The sequence below is a fragment of the Populus alba genome, chromosome 4, assembly GCF_005239225.2.
Source record: "Populus alba chromosome 4, ASM523922v2, whole genome shotgun sequence".
NCBI lineage: Eukaryota > Viridiplantae > Streptophyta > Magnoliopsida > Malpighiales > Salicaceae > Populus > Populus alba.
Genome location: NC_133287.1, coordinates 10,266,877 through 10,286,579, shown reverse-complemented (window position 1 = coordinate 10,286,579; position 19,703 = coordinate 10,266,877). Strand labels below are relative to the sequence as shown.

General features: G+C 32.7%; 1 protein-coding gene across 1 annotated transcript; it reads right to left on the bottom strand.

Annotated features, from left to right (window-relative positions):
- Positions 1-9,331: 9,331 nt before the first annotated feature.
- On the bottom strand, positions 9,332-14,181 carry LOC118039008 (phenolic glucoside malonyltransferase 1). Its single transcript, XM_073408899.1, has 2 exons — positions 12,821-14,181; positions 9,332-9,494 (listed from the first exon to the last, which is right to left on the bottom strand). Exons 1-2 carry the CDS (start codon positions 14,179-14,181, stop codon positions 9,332-9,334), a joined length of 1,524 nt encoding a protein of 507 aa, XP_073265000.1.
- Between the last annotated feature and the right edge of the window lie 5,522 nt (positions 14,182-19,703).

The window sequence follows — 19,703 nt, the reverse complement described above, 5'->3', positions numbered from 1 at the left end:
GAGATACCGAAGTGCACAAATTATTTATTATTTGAAATTGACTCAAAAGCAAGAAAACACCAAACTCAAACATAAATCAAAAATTTAGTAGCAATATGATAGATTATGACAAGTTCATGATGGGACTCTGAAGTTTAAGTTGTAAGGATCTTCTTGTTTGTTACGATAGTTTGTTAAACATATTGTAAAGAGGGATCCTATATATTGTAACTACAACTATATATGCATTTTCCAGTATGCTATCAGAGCATGCTATGGCTAATGCCTAAACCTTTTTTTCAAAGCTTCCTCAACAATAAAAAACTGGAAAAGGAAGTTTGGCAAATTTACCTTCTAAACAAGTGGTGCAGACTGATTTTGAGGTATATGAAGTAAATGGAATTTGGGAATAGGATACAAGCTAGCTCTACACAGTCCCTTGAAAAGAATACTCCCTGTGATCTTGTCCTGAATCCAAAATCCAAATGCATCACAAATAAATTTGTAATTGTTATCTTTACATAACCTATGAACCAATAGCAAATGTTAAGACAACTTAGGCATATGCAAAACTTGTTTTAATTGTAAAGAGCAGTGTCAAACATCTAAAATACAAGAGCCAATACTAGAAATGCTCAAACCTGAACCCCCTGCAGCAGTGATGGTTTCAGAGCTCTCAATGCTTGATCTTGTGATCCTCTACTTCCGCACTCTCTAGTTTCTGCTTCTGTTTTTTGCTTCATTATCTTCTCATTCATGCAATTCTTTCGTGCTCTTTGATATATCCACTATTTGTTTGATATATTGTCTCACTGAAAAATTCTTCTTTTACTCTTCGAGTTTCTACTTCAACTTCTTACATTCTAAAAATTGGTGACTACTCAACTCCAAATTGTTCAATCTCGTATTACTTCTTTGCTCCTATGGTTTCTACTGTTGTGACAGTCAAACTTGATGATACAAATTATCCCACATGGCACTTTCATATGCAAATTCTTCTTGAGAGTCATGGCATTTTAGGATTTGTTGATGGTTTAAGGAATTTTTCTAGTCGATTTGATGCAAACTTTGATCTTGAGGGTGTTGCAACTGATGACTATCAAGTTTGGAAAATGCATGATTGAGCATTAATGCAGTTGTTTATTGCCGCTCTCTCTTATACTACGATTTCCTATGTCATTGGATGTGCCCGTTCTTATGATATATGGGTTCAAATGAAGGATCGATTTTCTACAGTTACCAAAACACAATTCTTTAAGATGAAAAGTGAGCTTCAGACTATCAAGAAGGGTTTACAATATGTATCTCAATATCTGAAAATGATCAAAGATGCTTGAGACGGTCTTTCTGCAGCAGGAGTTTATTTTGAAGATGATGGTATTATGATCTTGGCTCTCGATGGTCTTCCTTCTGACTACAACACATTTAGGTACATGGTTCGAGGCAGAGATAATGTGTTATCTCTTAAAGATTTTCAGTCTCAGTTGCTTATTGAAGAAGCCACTATTGAGCAAACTCATTCTACATTCCCATTTGTATTTGCAATGATGGCTCAAAATCAGACATATCAAGGCAAAGCTCTTGTTCTTGATGAAAGTAATTCTAATTCTCAGCCTTAAGAGTATCCTTCTAGCTCCAAGTCTGCTCTATCTTCGCAAATTTTCCTCTAGATTTAATGGGGGTTTTAATGGTTATCATGATGTGTTCCATGGATACACTAGTGGTTTCAATGGTCCCTATGCAATGTTCACCAATGGTGGTTATTCTGGTAATCAAGGCTCTTATTTTAGGAGTCATGGCCGAGGTCATGGTCCTTACCAATCTGGTCCACAACCTCATCAAGTTCATCCTTCTTCTAGTCCTGGCATTCTTGGTCCTAGCACTAACATTCCTACTTGTCAAATCTACAGCAAGAAAGGTCATGTAGCTGCTGAATGTTATCAACAACATAATCAACCTTTTACTCGTACCTCTTCAATCCAATGTTAGATTTGTTAGAAAGTTAGGCATTTTGCTTTTCAGTGTTATTATATAGGCAACTTCTCTTATCAAGGCAGACCTCCTTCCACCAATCTTAGTGCCATACATGCAAACTTTTCTTCTTCTACACCACATAAGCAATTTTGGGTGGTTGATATTGGAGCAACAACTCATATGCCCTTTGATTTGGCTCAACTTAGCTTGGCTACTCATTTCTCAAGCTCTAATACCATATGAAGATAGCAGAATTACACATAAGCAAACAAAGAAGTAAAGAGAAGCAGAGAGAGTTTTAGATGAATGGAGAGAAGAGGATATTTTGTATTTTTGTTAATCATTTTTCACACAGTTACATACCTTTATATCAAGCTATAGTTGGAATCTTTTTCATGTTTTCTAACCTCTCTAACCTTTCATTTATTTTCACTAATAAATGCTAACATTTTTTTTTAATTGTCTAACAATACTAATAATATTTTAACCACTTGATTTTCTAATCTCTTGACATGTGGCAATACTAGGTCCTTTGATATCTTTATAATTAGTTCCTAAGTATAGTGATCTACATGTTTTTGGATGTAGTTGTTATTATTTACACTCACCATGTGAAAAACATAAGCTATGTTTTAAAAGTTAAAAAAAAATGTATTTTTGTAGAATACTCTATACAAGATAAAGGATATAGATGTCCGAACATAAACACCGGTAGATTTTACATTTCATGTAATGTTATCTTTGATGAGAACTCTTTTTCATCAGCTAATATGGTTTTTTTACTCCTGATTTGTCTTCTCCTTTTAAATTCTCGGATTGTATTCCATTATCAATATGCTCTGAAAGTTTATTCTCCCATCTTTCAAAAAATAATGATTTTTCACCTATTCAAGTACCGAGGTCAACATCAGTGCCACACAGACATCCAGTTCAATGCCTGCAAACCTTGTTCCTTCTGAAACTCCTATTACGAGTCTAGGCTACCCCTTTTATCTTCATATCCTAGTAATGAACCTACACTCTTGATTTTTCACCAATTTAAGTACCGAGGTCAATATATCAGTGTCACACGCACATCCAGTTCAATGTCTGCAAACCTTATTCCTTCTTAAACTCCAATTACCGAGTCTAGGCCACCCCATAAATCTCTATACCCTACTAATGAAACACTCTTGCCTCCACTGCAAACTAGTACACTTAAACCCAAATAGTTTCCTGGTATCAAAACTTTTTACTCCACAAAACATCCTTTTGATCATGTGTTGTCCATTATTTCTCATGAACAAGAACTCACTTGCTTTGTATAGGCTATGTCTGTCTCTAAATGATGAAACACTATGCTACGTGAGTTTAATACATTAATAGCAAACGATACATGGTCTCTCTATCCACGATCTCTTTTATAAACCTGTGGTTTATAACTAATGGGTATATGAAATTAAGAGAAAGCAGGATTATAATATAGAGAGATATATAAAGCAGGATTTTATCAACGTGATGGAGTGGATTATGATATGACAAAATGACATTCCATTGATGGGCTTGCGGATTTTATTGATTGAAAACTCTAGATGAGGTTATTCTTAGGATCGACTCCATGGTCAGGACAACAATTCAACCATGAGCTGCGGGGTAACTTCTCTTATTATTATATGAAGAATGAAGTGTATATTGACGTGGAGAAAAGTACCTCATAAATACTTTTAATATACTTTTAAGGTTAATCTTGTCTGGATAAGTTTCCGTTGACTTTCATTGCACACGTTGTCTCCAACATCTTATGTCTATCTATTTCATTTATTAAGTTATTTACTTAATTAATTAATTAATTAAGCATTGTCATCTTAAAATTAATGACACTCTAATTTACAAAGCAAACTGCCTTGAGATATTGTTTGTTAAAAAACCATCGTAGAATTTTCCATTTGTCATCGATTTCGAGCATTCAACTAGTTGAGACTGATTCAAAAGTGGTGCCTTTGGATTTCTCCATTGGCACCGTAGGACCTCCCTCGTAATTTCTTTGTACTTTCAAGCTCTAACATTATCCGTACGACTCCTTGGTAGGGTAGACGAATCGCTATCGTAGCTTGAATTCAATGGCCCATCGTAATTAAATTCTGCTGAATTAGTCAAGTCAAGCCTCTTGTACTTGAGATTTGTCGGTTACTTTCAGCTTAATTCAGCAGCCACATCCCTATTGAATGTATTTTTTATTTTTTAATTAATATAAATATTAAAATTAATTTATAGATATCTTGATTAATTTTATGTATTTTAAAATTATTGACTGTATATACCTTCAATAACCTTGAAATCTATGTAACTTAAACTAATGATCTCAGAAAAATAAATTTAAAATCTAAACAATTAAATTATACCCTTTAACATCATAGCCAAATTAAAAGCAGGTAAAACATGAGATTTGATAATATAGAGTTTTTTTGGCACGTACGGGGTTTTATGGTAAATCTGTTAAATATTACACAATCGAATCCACATATAATATATTAAGGAATGTATATAAATTAAAGGTTGTGTTAGTGTCATTATTGCTAGTCTGAATCCACGTATAAAAGATTAATTATTTTCAATATCAACAAAAAGAACAAATTACAGTCTTTATGTTAGCATGAATACATAAAAACATGAACAAACTTTTAGCTTATCCTACATTACATTGTTTGAATTCTTGTTGGAGATTTCTATCTATACACCATAAAAAAAAATAACAAATAATTTTTTAGTTTAATTTAATTTGAAACAGTTTGATTTGTTTTTTATTTTTAGATTTATTTAATTTTTTTTGTTTTGAACTTCTTCTCGGTTTGTCTCCATCAATTTGAAATGCTATTAGTAGTGAAAAGGAAGGGATGAGGCTATGGTTTCTGGTTATGGTAGTCGGTCATGGTTGATCCTAGCTTAATAAGAGAAAAAGGGTTTTTTTGGGTATGTTTTTGGCTTAGCTGATAGTGGCTGGTAGATAAGGAGCTGTTGTTGGTCAAAAGGCTAATATCTAATCAGTAGGTTGTAGGTGGTGATGGTCATGAAGGTGAAAACGACTCAGAGAGGAGAAGACGGGGGGTTTCAGTTGAAAGTGTGGGTTGCTGGTTTTAGCAGTGAATATGGCTAAAGGAAAATGGAGAAATAGGTGTTGGTTAGGTGGTGGTAAGGGACAACATGGTTGGCTGAAACAAGATATGGTTATCGTGGCCGACAATGAGAGGGTGGTTTTTTGGTTACGCGAGGATGATGTCGACAGCATTACTATCTAGTGATTCTCTTTAATCTTAACCAAAATTATTATATTTAGCTCAGTCAACCTAAGATTCTAATATATTGATCCTCTTTAACCAAAAAAAATATCACATAGCTCTACTAACCTGTACTAACCTGAAATTCTAATCTGGCAATTTCTTATAACCATAACAAAATTCTATGTCAAAAGTTCAGTCAACTTAAGATCTCAGTTTGGAGACCCCCTTTAATCAAAACCAAAATCTTTGCTAAAAGTTCGGTCAACCCAAGATCCTCATATGGCGATCATCCTCTATAACCAAAACAAAAATATGAAACAGCTCAGCTAACATGAAATTCCAATTTGATGATTCCCTTTAACTAGAACCAAAATCTTTATTTGCATCTCGATTGACCTGAAATTCCAATTCGATGATTCATTTTAACTAGAACCAAAATCTGAAAAATATTTTGGCTAACTTGAAATCCCAATCTGACAATTCTTTTGGTGGGGTTAACCTGAAATCTCAATCTAGAGATCACATTTAACTTGAACATTGGATTTTATCTTTAGCTCCTAAGAAAATCATATTCTCACAGCTATTCTCCTGCACAACTATCTTTCTTTTTAGCTTAGTTGATCTGAAATCCTAAATCTCTACGATCCCCTTCAACTAGAAATTTTCAAGGGTATCTTTAATTATTTTGATTGAATCCAAAACATTTTGAAATCAGTGAAATCAGAGGCCAAATTGAAAAAAAATAAAAATTTGATGGTCAATTGGAGGTCTAATTGAACAAATCAAAACCAAGAATCATATTGTAAAAGGCACTTAACTTTAGTGATGACAATTGAGTTTAGCAGGGATGAAATTACATAAAATAAAGAGTTCATGAGGCAATTATGAGTGAAATTAAAAGAAATTGCAAGAGTAGGTACTAAATTGAAATTTGCCAAATTTAAAATTAAAAACCCTAATTTGTAGGATTTAGTCTAGACGATATGTTGTTTGGCCACTATGTATCTTTTTCTGCTTCCATATATAATTAAGTTTATTATGAGACCAAAGGAAACAAAAATAAAAAATTTAGGTTTTATATATAATGATGAATTTATGTGGCAATCACAATGATCATCCTTCCTGGATTAGGATTTTAGGTGTTTGACAAGAACACAGAATTTTTGTCAATAGTTCATCACAATTGTTCACTCAAATCAAACAACCGTATTAAAATAAGGATGCATTTACAAATTAAGCCATTTCCTCCTTAATTTAAACCCCTTAAACTTCAAAAGCCTTCATAACTTTTCCATGACCATTGACAGTGGCCATACTAGATCCCTGAAAAACTTGGAAAACTTTTCTAAAATCATATCTCAACCACCAGCAACTTAAAATCCTAAAAGGCGTAGGACCCATGTTAGTTATATCTATCATCAATGAACAGGTATATGATTAGAAGTGAATTTAGGAGGCCCAAGGAGGGAAAAAGAAGTTTGTTCAACCAATTAGTAGATAAAAAAAAGTCATATCAATATGACTAGCCCAATTTCCCTTAGATCAGGTGAATGTTTTACTTAGTAAAAGTAATTCTTGCAATTCAAAAGCATTTTTGCCGTCACAAAATGCTTTCATATGACATATGGTAGTTGTCCCACCTTTGCAATCATTAGGAAAAATAGTTTCATAAGACATCATGGTTTTGAGATTTTGGCTTTCAATTTCTCAAAAGGATTCCATAAATCTTCTTTCATAAAATTATCAATGAAAGCATAGTTTGAACAAAATTACATTTAATATGAATTATCACACCATTCATAGCCAGAAAAGCATTATGGATATATAAACCCTCGTGATGAATAACAAACCATAATTTAGAAATACACCCCAAATGGAATTAATAACACCATCATCAATAACCACCAATTTAATTTCAACCACACATAACAAATCAAGATTATTCTTTCAAAAATACAATAGTGTTTTTATGGTTGTTGCTTGTACTAAGAGTCTTATTAATTGAGTTATCCTTCTATATTGTTTTTCAAATACGATCTCATCCGAATATCCCATGATGTACAGCAATTTCTCCATGTCATTCACAGTATGATTCATCATGGTAATGTGTGGTAATTCATTAGCATTGATTATTGAATAGTTTCCCTCCATAGACTTGGTAAACTCAAATTCTTGCCTAAATTCTTGAAAAAATGTATTTTATGGAAGCCATGGTTTCAACTCAAAATCCTGCAATACATGATATTTATGATTAGGCTGGCCCTTAGTGCAACAAGAATATTTAGGAGCATTTACCTATAGACAGGTTCTAGTCATTAAGTAAAACATTGGTAGGTTTTTTTCTTGGTCTTAAAATGATCTTAGATTTTCTTAGTGACGGTCCTTACAAGGACAATTTAGGAGAATTGCAAAAAACTAAAGTTAAGGCATATATCCCATCATTATTGTCATAACCCAATTCTGGGTTATTCCCTAAAAATATTTGTTTTTCAAAATAAAAATCAAAAAAATAAAATAAAGGTTGGCAACATGGAGAAGGTAGGTCGGGAAATCAAGCTGCAATTTTTGGAGGAAATTCAAGGCCTAATTGTCCCCTATTATGCCCAAACAATAAGGATACAATGCAAATTCAAGGTCAAATTAAATGATTATTGGATGAATTTGAATAAAAATTAAGTCCAAGGACATAATTAAATTTTTAATAGGCCAATTTGATTTAATCATGGGCCAAATTGAAATTTAATTATGTTTGAGAATTAATTTTGATTCAATTAAAGGATTTAATTAAGTGCATGGACTTAATTATACTTTAAATGGGTCAAATTAATTTTATTTTTGGCTTAATTAGTGAAAAATTAAGTCCAAGAACATAATTAAATTTTTAATAAGCCAATTTGATTTAACCATAGGCCAAATTGAATTTTAATTATGTTTAAGAATTAATTGGGGTCCAATTGAAGGATTTAATTAAGTGCAATGACTTAATTATACTTTAAATGGGTCAAATTAATTTTATTCGGGGTTTAATTGGTGAAAAAATTAAGTTTAGGAGCTTAATTTGGGCTTAATTAAGAAAATTAAAATTTTAAAAGACCAAATTTAATTTTTACCAAGTTAATTGATAGAACTCAGGGGCAAAATTGCAAGAAAAATCAAGTTTTGGGGTCAATTAGGGGTTAAATTGACAACATTCGCATCCAGGGACCAATTTGCAAGAGGCGCCACACTTTAGGGGCTTAATTGACAAAAATCAGGGGCTAAATTGAAGAAATTGAAAGTTTAATGGTCAATTAGGGGGTAAATTGACAAATTCCAAGACCAAGGACCATATTGTAAAACGCGTGTAACTTCGGGGTTTCAATTGAAGTTCAACAGGGGCTTAATTGCATTAAATCAAAAGTTAAGGCTCAATTAGGGATTCAATTAAAAGAAATTGAAAGACAGGGGACTAAATTGAAATTCAGTAAAAATCCCTAATTTAGTCCAAAATGCCGCCATTTACATTTTAAAAAAAAAAAAGACCAGACGACGCATCGTCTGGTCACTATTCATTGTCTTCTTCTTTTACCCGGACAAAACTACTTTGGTAGCCTACTTTGCAGCTGCATTTAATGCATCAAACGTCCACAAAATTTAATCAAACTTGCACGAAAATGATCCTCTATAGTCACTCTACATCCCTATGTGAAGCTTTCAATCTGAATGACAGCATATCGGCGTCAGCGCCGGCCTGAACATGCCCACTCAGGCAGCTTTTTCTACAGAAATGACAACTCAGGATGTCTACTTTGAGCCAACGGTTGGGATCCTTCCCAACTGAATCAATGGATGAAATTTTACCCCGGTGTAGACGAGGTTACCCTCTTCCACCACCTATAAATAGAGGCTCCTTTGATGGCCTGAGGGAGGAGAAAATTGGGTCCAAAATCGGAAAAAAACCAGCCACCTCCCCTGTTTTTTTTCTTTTCTGTCGTCTCTCCCTCCTTCCTTCTCCTACTCAACTGTGCCTTCAGCCGCCACCACCACAGTCACCACCAGCTGGACAACCATTGTCTCCACCACACTTCTCCCTCCCCATTGGTGCTTCTCATTTTTCCTCCACGGCGGCAGCAGCAACAGCACTATTTTTGTTTTCTTCCTTCTCCGGTATCAGCAGCACCGACTCCTCCATAGACGCCGCCACCAGCTTCAGGGAGACTACCCAAACCACCTCCAGCCTCACGCCAGGCCGGTGACAACAGCTTCTTCTCCTCCGCAAGGTTGCCTCCTATTCTACTCTGCAGTCTGCAACAACAAAGTTGCATGCAGAACGTGAACTTACTATTCTCATTCTGCAATTAATATATAATATTATATTATACACTTCCTTAAAAAAAAATGAAAAAATCCAAAAAAATTCAAAAATAATTTTAAAAAAAATTGTGATTTTCTCAAATATTTTTCTATCCATTTTGCATAATATCGGGTCGTTTATTTACATTATAAAATACAAATCCGGTATTAAAATACTCGGTTTTCTCTGAAATATTTCAAAAAAAAAAATCAAAGCATTTTCAAAAAGAAAAAAATATATATTTCATTGCATACGACCAGATCCTAAAATTTTTCCAAGCATATTTAAAAAAAAAAAATTGCATCTTTTTCATGTTTTTTTTTTTTAATTAAAATGGATATCGTAACCGGTTTATGATTATCCATTAGGATTTGGCCAACATGTCAAAAATATTTTTCCAATCTTTTTTTTTAGGATCCAAATGTAGACTTTAATATTTGTGGGGTGTAAAATTACACGATAAAGTACACCCTCAAGTATTAAAGCTACAAAGTGTAAAAATACGACGCTAAAGTTCATATTTTAGAATGGTTAGGATTTAACTCGATAGGGTGGAGACTCTCTCATGAAGAGAGATCTACCTTGAGCCTTAGAAAGACTAACAAAAAACAATCAAACAACAATGTAGCTTACCTTAGGTAGGGTGCGCTAGGAGTGATGCGTCTTCCCCTTGCACAACCAGTCCCTTACTCAGACTCTCGCAGACCATAGGTTATTAGTGACCATAATACTAGGTGGCGACTCCTAAACATTAATCATAATGATTAAATCCAAAAAGCATTCCCAACACAACAGGAGGCACGACAAGGAGCCTCCGTCGTCGCCAGACGACGTCGCGGCACCCCGCGACAATTACTAAGAAAACACTCAGATCTGAGTTTGGTGTTTCATGAACCTAAACCTTGATCAATAGTCATAAGGTAAACCGTTAATCCCTCATCTAAAATAGAAGCTTGTGTGTGCTCTAAAAAATTAAAGCATGTGATGCATGAGACATTAATCCATATCCAATATAAAATGCATGGGCAATATGTATAAAATGCATGTTGAAAATAAATGCAGAGACCAACAAAAACAAAGCACAACAATTAGGCATACAACAAAGCTTAGTTCATAGGTTCATCTACAATAGAGTCATCATTCTATCATATGTGTATTATGTCATGACAATTATCCTTCTGGATCAAACTTGGGTGTGGAAAGAACAAGTAATTCTTATGCTTTTATAGTTTAAAGGTTTCGAGTTGCCACCTAATATTTTAGATATAAATTATGGTCATATAACTGGAATATTGGCGAATGTCATATGGAAACAAGGAGAATAAAGGTTTTCAAATGGGGACTCACCTTCATCTCTATATGGTATGAATAAACAATAATTCTATAGAATATAATAATACAAATAAGAAACATTTTGGTAAGGTCTAAGGGATTACATTTTTATTGTGACTTTTGTAGAAGATATATTTTGTAGTATGGATTTCCATGAAGGATAGTCAAAAATAAAATTGAATTTAACCTCAAAGATGATGATCCTATAGATTACTTGTTGTGTTGAAGTATTTTGTAGATTAACTTTTTTTATAAAATAAAATAATTATTGATAGTATGTCCTAATGTTGTGTTAATATTTGAAAGCATTGAAATGTTAATTGTTTGTCTTAGGAACATCTCAGATATGCTAGGAGCAATAACCTATTATTATGATTCCTTTAGTAATTCTTGATAGTGATTATGAATATTGTGATATCTTTTTTTTATTATTATTGTAAATAATAGAATTTATATTTTCATATAATGGAATCTCAATGTTTGTTTTAGTACATATGTAAAAGTTAACTTAAGTTTTATTAATTTTAATGCTTACAATTTCTAAGGTGTAAAAGTCATTTTTCTAATTTCATTTGCAAATGCTTTTGTTGCTAAAACAACATTTGTGATTATGCTTGAATGGTGATGAAAATTATGGTTGAGATGAAATTTTGTTGATGAGATATAATCTCATATGGTTGGATCAAGAATTGAGTATTGATATGTGTTTGGTTGCATATGTTGACACTTGGGAATGTTCTTTTTTAGAAGAGATTCTGCGATAAAGATTTAACAAACCTTAAAGGAGTATAACCATATTATTTTAGGTTATGAAATTTGAATCGAATTACAAGAAGAAAAAAAAAAAGGAATTTATCAAGATTTTTATATACTTGATTATATATTGGAAATGAGGATAAAGTTCTTGAAAGTTCAAGAGTTATTATATTGCTTCAACTAAATATATTTTTTTTTATGTTACCTTTATCATTTTTATCCTAAAATTATAACCAAACACTGCCTTAAAAAAATAATAAAAATAGAATTACTTGAGGACTTTCATTTAATGCCGAGTTCTCTTCGAAGTCTTCTTGCATGTTGATAGAGGTAAAACTTTTACAAGTTGTTAATACTTCTATATTTACAAATGTATTTTTGTACATCCATTTTCACAGGGTAAAACAATTAATGCTTTTATAATTATTATTTGTTAAGTTACTTTATAATTTGAAAAAAATAATTATAGCATTGATTATGTATTGATATTTATATTAAATAAAACAAAATAATATTTTGAACAGTAATTATACTTCTATATTATTAAAATATATATAACCTGGTTGGAGTTCCTCTAGCCCAATACATTATATTTAACCATATCATCATATGTGGGTATTTTAAAATATTTATCTAAAAAAATATATTTTCTACATGAGTTACTCTAAGGTTTTAAGAAAGCATTACGAAGAGCTATAGAGTAGCACCTGCTATTGGATGATAAACCTATCTGGCTACAGATGCTGGAACATGGCCAGATATGGCCACTACATTATGATTAAGCTAACCATCATGGCATGGGTCTGTGGCAAGGAAAGCAGAGCCTGAATTATGATTAAGAGCGCAAAACTTTATAGCATTATTCGACTAAAATGCCTCAAGGTTGTTGTAACTTTACACAAACAAGTTACATTACATTCATTTGCACAATAAATTAAGACCTCAGAGATCCACTTTTTATTATACTCCCTCAGTTTTTTGAAAAAAAATAATCATAAGAAAATACATAATCAAACTCTTGCAACAGATTAGGGACTGAAATTTGACTTACTGAATCTGTCGACGCCCAGTGAGAAAATCTTTGAAGCTTTATTGAGAATTGAATCATAATTTGAAGAACTATTTTGAGATTTGTGCAAAATTTTTGAGGTCGTTAACAAAGAACGAAACTAAATTTTCCATTTCATGCCTCTTCAAGGCCAAACCAATCTCAACACCACCATTTCCCTCTCTACTCCTTGCCAAAGAAATAACTCCTCCCCTAGCATTTCCTGTAAACTCCACTTTGTTGGGTCTTCCCCATCCAAAATCCCAGCTGTAATCCTCAAATCGGGAGGATCCAGTAACCCCAATGATTTCTGCACCCGGTTCTATAGAAGCCAGTTCAAGTAGTCTCTCCTTAGCTCCTTCAAAAAGTCCCTTCTCTAGCCCTTTTATCATGCCACTAATCCTCTCTGCTATCATTGCAACCCCGCATTCCTCCATGGAAACTCCTGCCTTGATAACAATGTGTTGGCTGCTAATACAGTTACCAATATAATTTTGTGGAATCGGAGGGTCTAATCTGCCCCTACAATCTGCTGAGAATATAAAGTAAATCTTTCTATTACTATCCCCTCCTCTGGCTTTCACCATGCAAACTACTGTATAAGCACATGTAAGTACAAAAGTTGACATGTAGTCCAGTTGTTTTGTTGGTTTTAGCTCTTCTTTATGGACCTTTTCCAACTGGGACGATATTGTTTCCCTTAAGATCTCTATGTCTTCACGAGTCAACTGAAATGTGGCTCGAACTACGTCAGGTGACACTGCCATGTTTGACACCAACTTCAAGCTTCGAGAGTCGGACTTTATATCCGACCTGGTCAGTGCTAACCATTGGTTCAAGAAGATCATTTCAAGTCCATGTGCATCCTTGATAACTCCCCTGTCCAAAAATGGGGTTAGCTCACTAGGTAACGAAGGTTGTTGATCATTTTCTAGGTGTTTGCATATATAGGCCCATGCCTTGATGAAAGTTGTAGCAGATTTCCCATCAAGAATTCCATGATGACAAACGATGCTAATAGAAAACCCTTTGTTAGGAAACAATGTTATTTGCAAAGCGATCACTGAAGCTTTAGTGTCAGATGTTGGTAGCTCAGGGATATATGGAAACGATTCGATTGCCTGCCGAGTTTCATTCCCTGAGAGATGACTGAGGTCTGCATTTGACTCGGCTATGGTGAGTGAAATTGCATCATTTAGAGTGTATAAGAGGATGGGTTTTTGGGAGTTTTCTGGCCACACTAGGTGGCCAGCAAGTGGGAGAAAATGGAATAGTGCTTGGGAGAGTGATTTTTTTAGCCTGGGGAGGATTACTAAATTGAAGAAGGTAGGACTTGACTCGGTGAGCTCATAAAATATAATTTGCTGAGCTGGAGGAAATTTGAACCAAGCAATGTCTAGGAAAGTGAGAGGGAGAGAGAAGTTGGTGACTGACTCGGGTGAGTTGCAGGCCGGGGCAACTTGGCAGACCTCTAGTATTTTAACAGAATCTTGAGGAGCCATGAAATATATAGAAGCTAGACGTGATCAGTTGAGAACTCCAAAAAATTTTCACAATCTTTTATAGTGTGTTGTAGCATTTTATTACTAGTAAGAGTTACAATTAAGGTGAGATAAATGCATGCATTAAGTTCATATTAAAAACAAGAGTTACATAATAATATTAACATAACTAGAATCTGTTTGTTATCTCTATATTTATAAACCATTCAATTAGCTTGCAATGGATGTTAGAATGTTTTCAAATTTTAACAAATTTGTAAACACTCTAATTGGATTATGTTATTACAACGTAGTGAAGTTATTGAGCAATTTTTTAAATTTATTAATCTTTTTCTTAGAATTAGTCTTCCTATATAAATGTAACTCATAATTACTTAATTATACTTGAATGCTAAAACCTCTTGAACACTCTTTTTTAACAAGAACTAACTTCTTGAATGGATTTCATGTACTCTTAACATACACAATATTAATCAATGCTATCAAATTAATAAAATGTTTCGAAGTATTTTCTTACCTATAAATTAGACTTGTAGGATATTATTTTATTTGCATCCTTCAAATTTTTATCAAGTACAAGAATATATTGCTATAAAAAACATGGGAAGTTTTGGCAAAAACATCTCTTCAACTCTATTCTTTTTTATTGGTATACTTATCATTACACCAGGATTTGCAATTCTTACTTATGAAGAAAATCCAAAGTTTTCTCAACATTTGGAAGAGTGTCATGCAAAGGTGATAAAACATTGTGCAATAGAAATCTCTAATAGTATATACAACAACAATACTCCATCAGAATATTGTTGCCAAAAGCATGTAACAACTGGAAAAGCTTGTCATAATGATTTCATAAAATTATTCATTTCAACAGTGCCAAAGGAAAAAGTAACTTTTGTTATAGCCAAGGGTGACCAAATTTGGAACCATTGTGATGCTATTATAGCTTTAGCACCTGTTGCTTCAACCCTTTCTATTATATCTTGAATTGTACTAGTATAAATTGTATGCAATAATATGCATCTATATGATGCATGGTAACATTTAAGTCTTTGGATAACCATATTTTGTTACTGTAATTTTTTTTTAAAATTTGATAACACACACACAAATCTAAAGCAATGAGACTAAAAGAATTAAAAACCAACTAAGAGACCCATGATCCCTTAAATTTCTTTTATACACTTTAAGAACCAAACATAATAATATAATCAAAATCATCAAACTTTATATACAATCATTCATATTTAAAAAACAAATATTATAATTTGATAAATTTCAAATTTAATTATTTTTAATAAATAGCTCAAAGCATTCCTTTAGAAATTTTAAAAAACTAACATAACATAGAAGAATTAAAAAACATGTCAACAAAAAAAGTCTGCAACAACAAAAAGATAAAAAACGAGTTTTATGAGGTTTTGTTTTTGCGTGTATAATAACAAAGATGTCATATGATTTCTTTTATTTAGAAAAAAAAACTATATAAATAGCCTAAAATATCTGATTTGTTTAATTCTTATTTACGAAGGTTATAACTATTGATTGCATATTATTAATTATCGCTTGGATAGGTTTTATATGTGCTTGGGTTAGAAAGTAAGCAAAACAATTATTAATTAATAATCATACTTACGCTCATATCATGAATATAGTTAGAGAGTGATTGGGTGGATAAAAAAAATTACAAAGAAACTTAAAGGTCTTGAGCTTTCATTCGAGCTCAACACACAATAATATTGTGGATTGTAAAATTGAGAAAGACAACAGACCACGTTGATTGTGTTGAGAGAAAGGAAGAGAAGAAAGAAGAAGTAAAATTGTAAAACCCTGAGAACAAACTTATACAAAAAAATATAAAAATATATGAATAATTCAATTAATTAAAAATATTATTAAAGACAAAAGAAGTATGACTCAAATTGTGAAAAAGGAAATGAAATGGGTCAAAGTGTAATTAAGAATAATGAGATTATAACTACAACATTTCTTCCTCCTTGAAGCCAGCAGAAAACACTAAGAAAAGGGGGAGAATTTCATATTTTTCCATAAAAAAATTGAGAGAGACACACCAAAGCTTAACAAAATTTTACAAGTCTTGGATAAGTTTGTAAGGAAAACATCATTAACAAGAGAAATTGCAAGAAACAAATATAAAAATTATAAGAAGAAAAGGAGTGGGGGGCGGCTGCATGCTCGGAGGGAAGGGGTGGGATTTTTCAACCAATTAAGAATTGAAATTTAGATTATCCTAAACTAAGGAGTCATAAACTCAATTTTATGAATTAGCTTAAATTCAGTTTGAAATTGTGCAATTATCTTAAATTGAAATTAGTTTCTTGAATACAATTTGGAAAAAAAAATGTAAAATTATCTAGAATTGGATCAATTAGAGTGTTGTGGGTTACCTTGGATGTGAAATTATGTAAGAACAACAAATAAAAATTAACGGGTAAAGGATCCAAGGTGGCCGGTGACTAGGGGAGTGAATGAGAAGGGTAAAACTTGTGATTTTCAAGTGAAGAGGTTTGAGGATGGTAGCTGTGTGCCTGACCTGTTCTCTGATGGTGCAGAGAGGAGGACTGGAATCTGTATAAGTGGTGTAGATGAAGGAACAACAGGAGGAGTAGTTGTCATTGATGAGTGTCTGGGTGGTGTTTGTTCTGGACGTGGTACTACTGGTATGGTGGAGAGTATCATGCCCTGACAGTTTTTGTGGTGACACAATGGTAGAGGAAGTGTAGGGAAAGACAGTTTCATCAAAGATGACGTGTTTTGAAATATAGAGACGAGATGAATTAATATTCATGCATGTATATGCGTTTTGAGTGCTTGAGTAACCAAGGAAAATACATGGCTTAGACTTTGGTTGCATTTTGTTGTGATTGTAAGGTTTGAGCCATGGAAAACATCGACATCCAAAAGTATGAAGTTTTTGATAATTTTGGTGGACGACCAAATAGGCTTTCAAAAGGACTTTTATTTTTGTAGAATAGGTGTTGGCATATGGTTGATAAGATAAATTGCAATTTGAAATGCATACATCTAGTATGACAGTAGAAGATGCGCTTGATGAAGCAACGTGAGACCTATCTCGACAATGTGATGATGTTGACGTTCACTTGTCCCATTTTGTTATGGTGTATGTGGAGTAGTGGTGATTATGCTTATAGACTTAGAGGATAGAAATTGACAAAGACTAATACTCACCCTTATTATTGGAGTATAAATTCTTAATTTGAAAGCCAAATTATTTTTCAACAAATCCTTTTAACCGAATAAATATGGATCTAACATCATTTTTATGATGAATCAAAAATAGCCAGCAGGACTTTGTGAAATGATCCATTAATAAAGAATAATATCAAAAACCATCAATAGAATTTGATGTTGTTAGCCCTTATATATCTGTATAAATAATTTTAGAGAATGAGTGCTTATAAGAGATGTTTTTGAAAAGGACAATTAATGACTTTTATTACATTAACAAGCTGAACAAATAAGAGATAAAGATTGTCAAGAACATAAAACAGGAAGAAAGAAATGATTAATTATAAAACGATAGATTTTGTTAGAGGGGTGATCAAGACGTGTGTGCCAAATGTCAAGAGAAGTTCTTTCACCAATAAGTGCAAGCATTGGAGGTTTCTTGATTTGTGATAGTTGTGGTAGTGGATAAACACCATCATGGCAGTCACCGCGAAGAATTCTTCCTTGAGTTGCATGACATGAGTCCATGATTGATTTGCATACAATCATTGTATTTTTAACCAGGCATTGCAAGTAGCAGAGGAAGTAGCAATTAGTGGTAGTACTGGTTCAGAAACAGATGCAAGGATTGTATGAAAAGTTATCTTGTCGAAAACAACGCCGAATCCAAGATTTGAAATGCATGTAGAGGACAATCCAGTAGTTGGATCATGTAATGTTTGTGATGGACAAACAATAGTTCCATAAATATATCCTTGGAGGCATAGGCGGAGGCATGGCAAAGGCTGAGGTGGGCTTTAGCCTAGGTCAAGATTCTATCAATATTATTTTACTAGTTTTATGTAAGAAAAATTTATAATTCTCAATTAAGTTATTAAAAAATTCTGAAAATTTGCATGGATCCTTCTAATATGATGTTTTAGCTTGGATTAAAATTTCAGAATTTTTGAAGAAATTTAAAAATTTGATGAAAAATCACAATTTGATTAGTTTTACGTTATTGGACATAATTTTCAATCCGACCATCAGATTGAGTTGAAATTTTACGAGGGATCTTAAAATATATTGAATAAAATCTAGTTAAGATTTTAGGATGAACGGAGCTTGGTAGTGCTAACAAAAAAAAAGAACCGTCAAATAAAAGCAAAATGACTCATTAAAAGTAAAATGGTTATTTGCCATTAAAAAAATAAAACAAATTAGCTTCTCCTTCCTTTTATATGTTGCCGACTGAGCAGAAGCAGAATAGAAAAAGAAAGAAAAGAAACGGCGAGAGAAAAATAGAAAAAAATAAGGGAAAAACATAAAAAAATTCCAAGGAAAAAAATAAGAAGTGAGAGAATAACATTGTAAACTTACAAAGTCCAACTTATAAAACACTAATCTAGAGAAGAATCAAGTGAAGGAAGAAGGAATTAAAAGAGGAAAAAAATTTAATTACTTTGTTTTCCAGTTGACATGAGATTGTTATTTTATCTTGGTTGAGGGGTTGTTACAATATTGATTCAGATTTGATTATAGATGAATTATATTTCACAAAACATCAAAGGATGTAATTTTAATAGTGAGTTTATTTTTACTTTCGTTTTAATTTTATGTACTTTCAAATTTATTTTTTAATATTTTGGATAGTGTATTTGAATTAAAACTTTACTATTAATTTCAAAAATTCATGTACATGAGTTAATAATTAATTTAAAAAATTTATATATTTATTTAATAGCCTAGGATAAAAAATATTCCTAGCCCCTTGCTTGGAGGTTATAGCCTATGATCAAGGACATTAATTGAGCATGCCAGGAAGAAAAATTCAAGGGTGTTAGTTTCAAGGGAAGTTGAGAACTGGTATTGAAGGCAATGTGATGAGTATCACCATTGCCATGAATCTCAGAATTTACGATGACAGCATCTGCAATTGAGGCCATATCAGAAAGTCTCGTTGGAGAAAGAATTTGCTCTAATACCATATAGAATTTTACTAAACATGATTTCTTAATTATCGTGAACTCTTTTATAAGTAAAGTACGAGTTGCATTTAATGTAAATACAAAGATTGGAACATTCGTTTCAACTGAAGGTGTGTCAACGAAGACTCTATAGAAGATGAGATATGCAGCGAAGGGGAGATATGCAGTAAGCTTATTTATCTGCAAAGGATGCTTATAGTTTGTTCTGTACATAATCCTTAACAACCTGCTTGTAAGAAAATCATTTTTGAAGAAGTAGAAGCAAAAAAAACATAGCTTGCTTCTTCATTTATTTCTGTTTCTCTTTTTTAAAGTATTGGATGTGATCAGTGGAAATCCTCCGGA

Excerpts from the sequence above, each read along its gene's own strand:
- LOC118039008 (XM_073408899.1), bottom strand. The coding sequence starts at position 14,181 with ATGGCTCCTCAAGATTCTGTTAAAATACTAGAGGTCTGCCAAGTTGCC. Across the intron at positions 9,495-12,820 it reads ATTGGTTTGGCCTTGAAGAG|ACTGCAGAGTAGAATAGGAG; the intron begins GCATGAAATGGA and ends TTGTTGTTGCAG.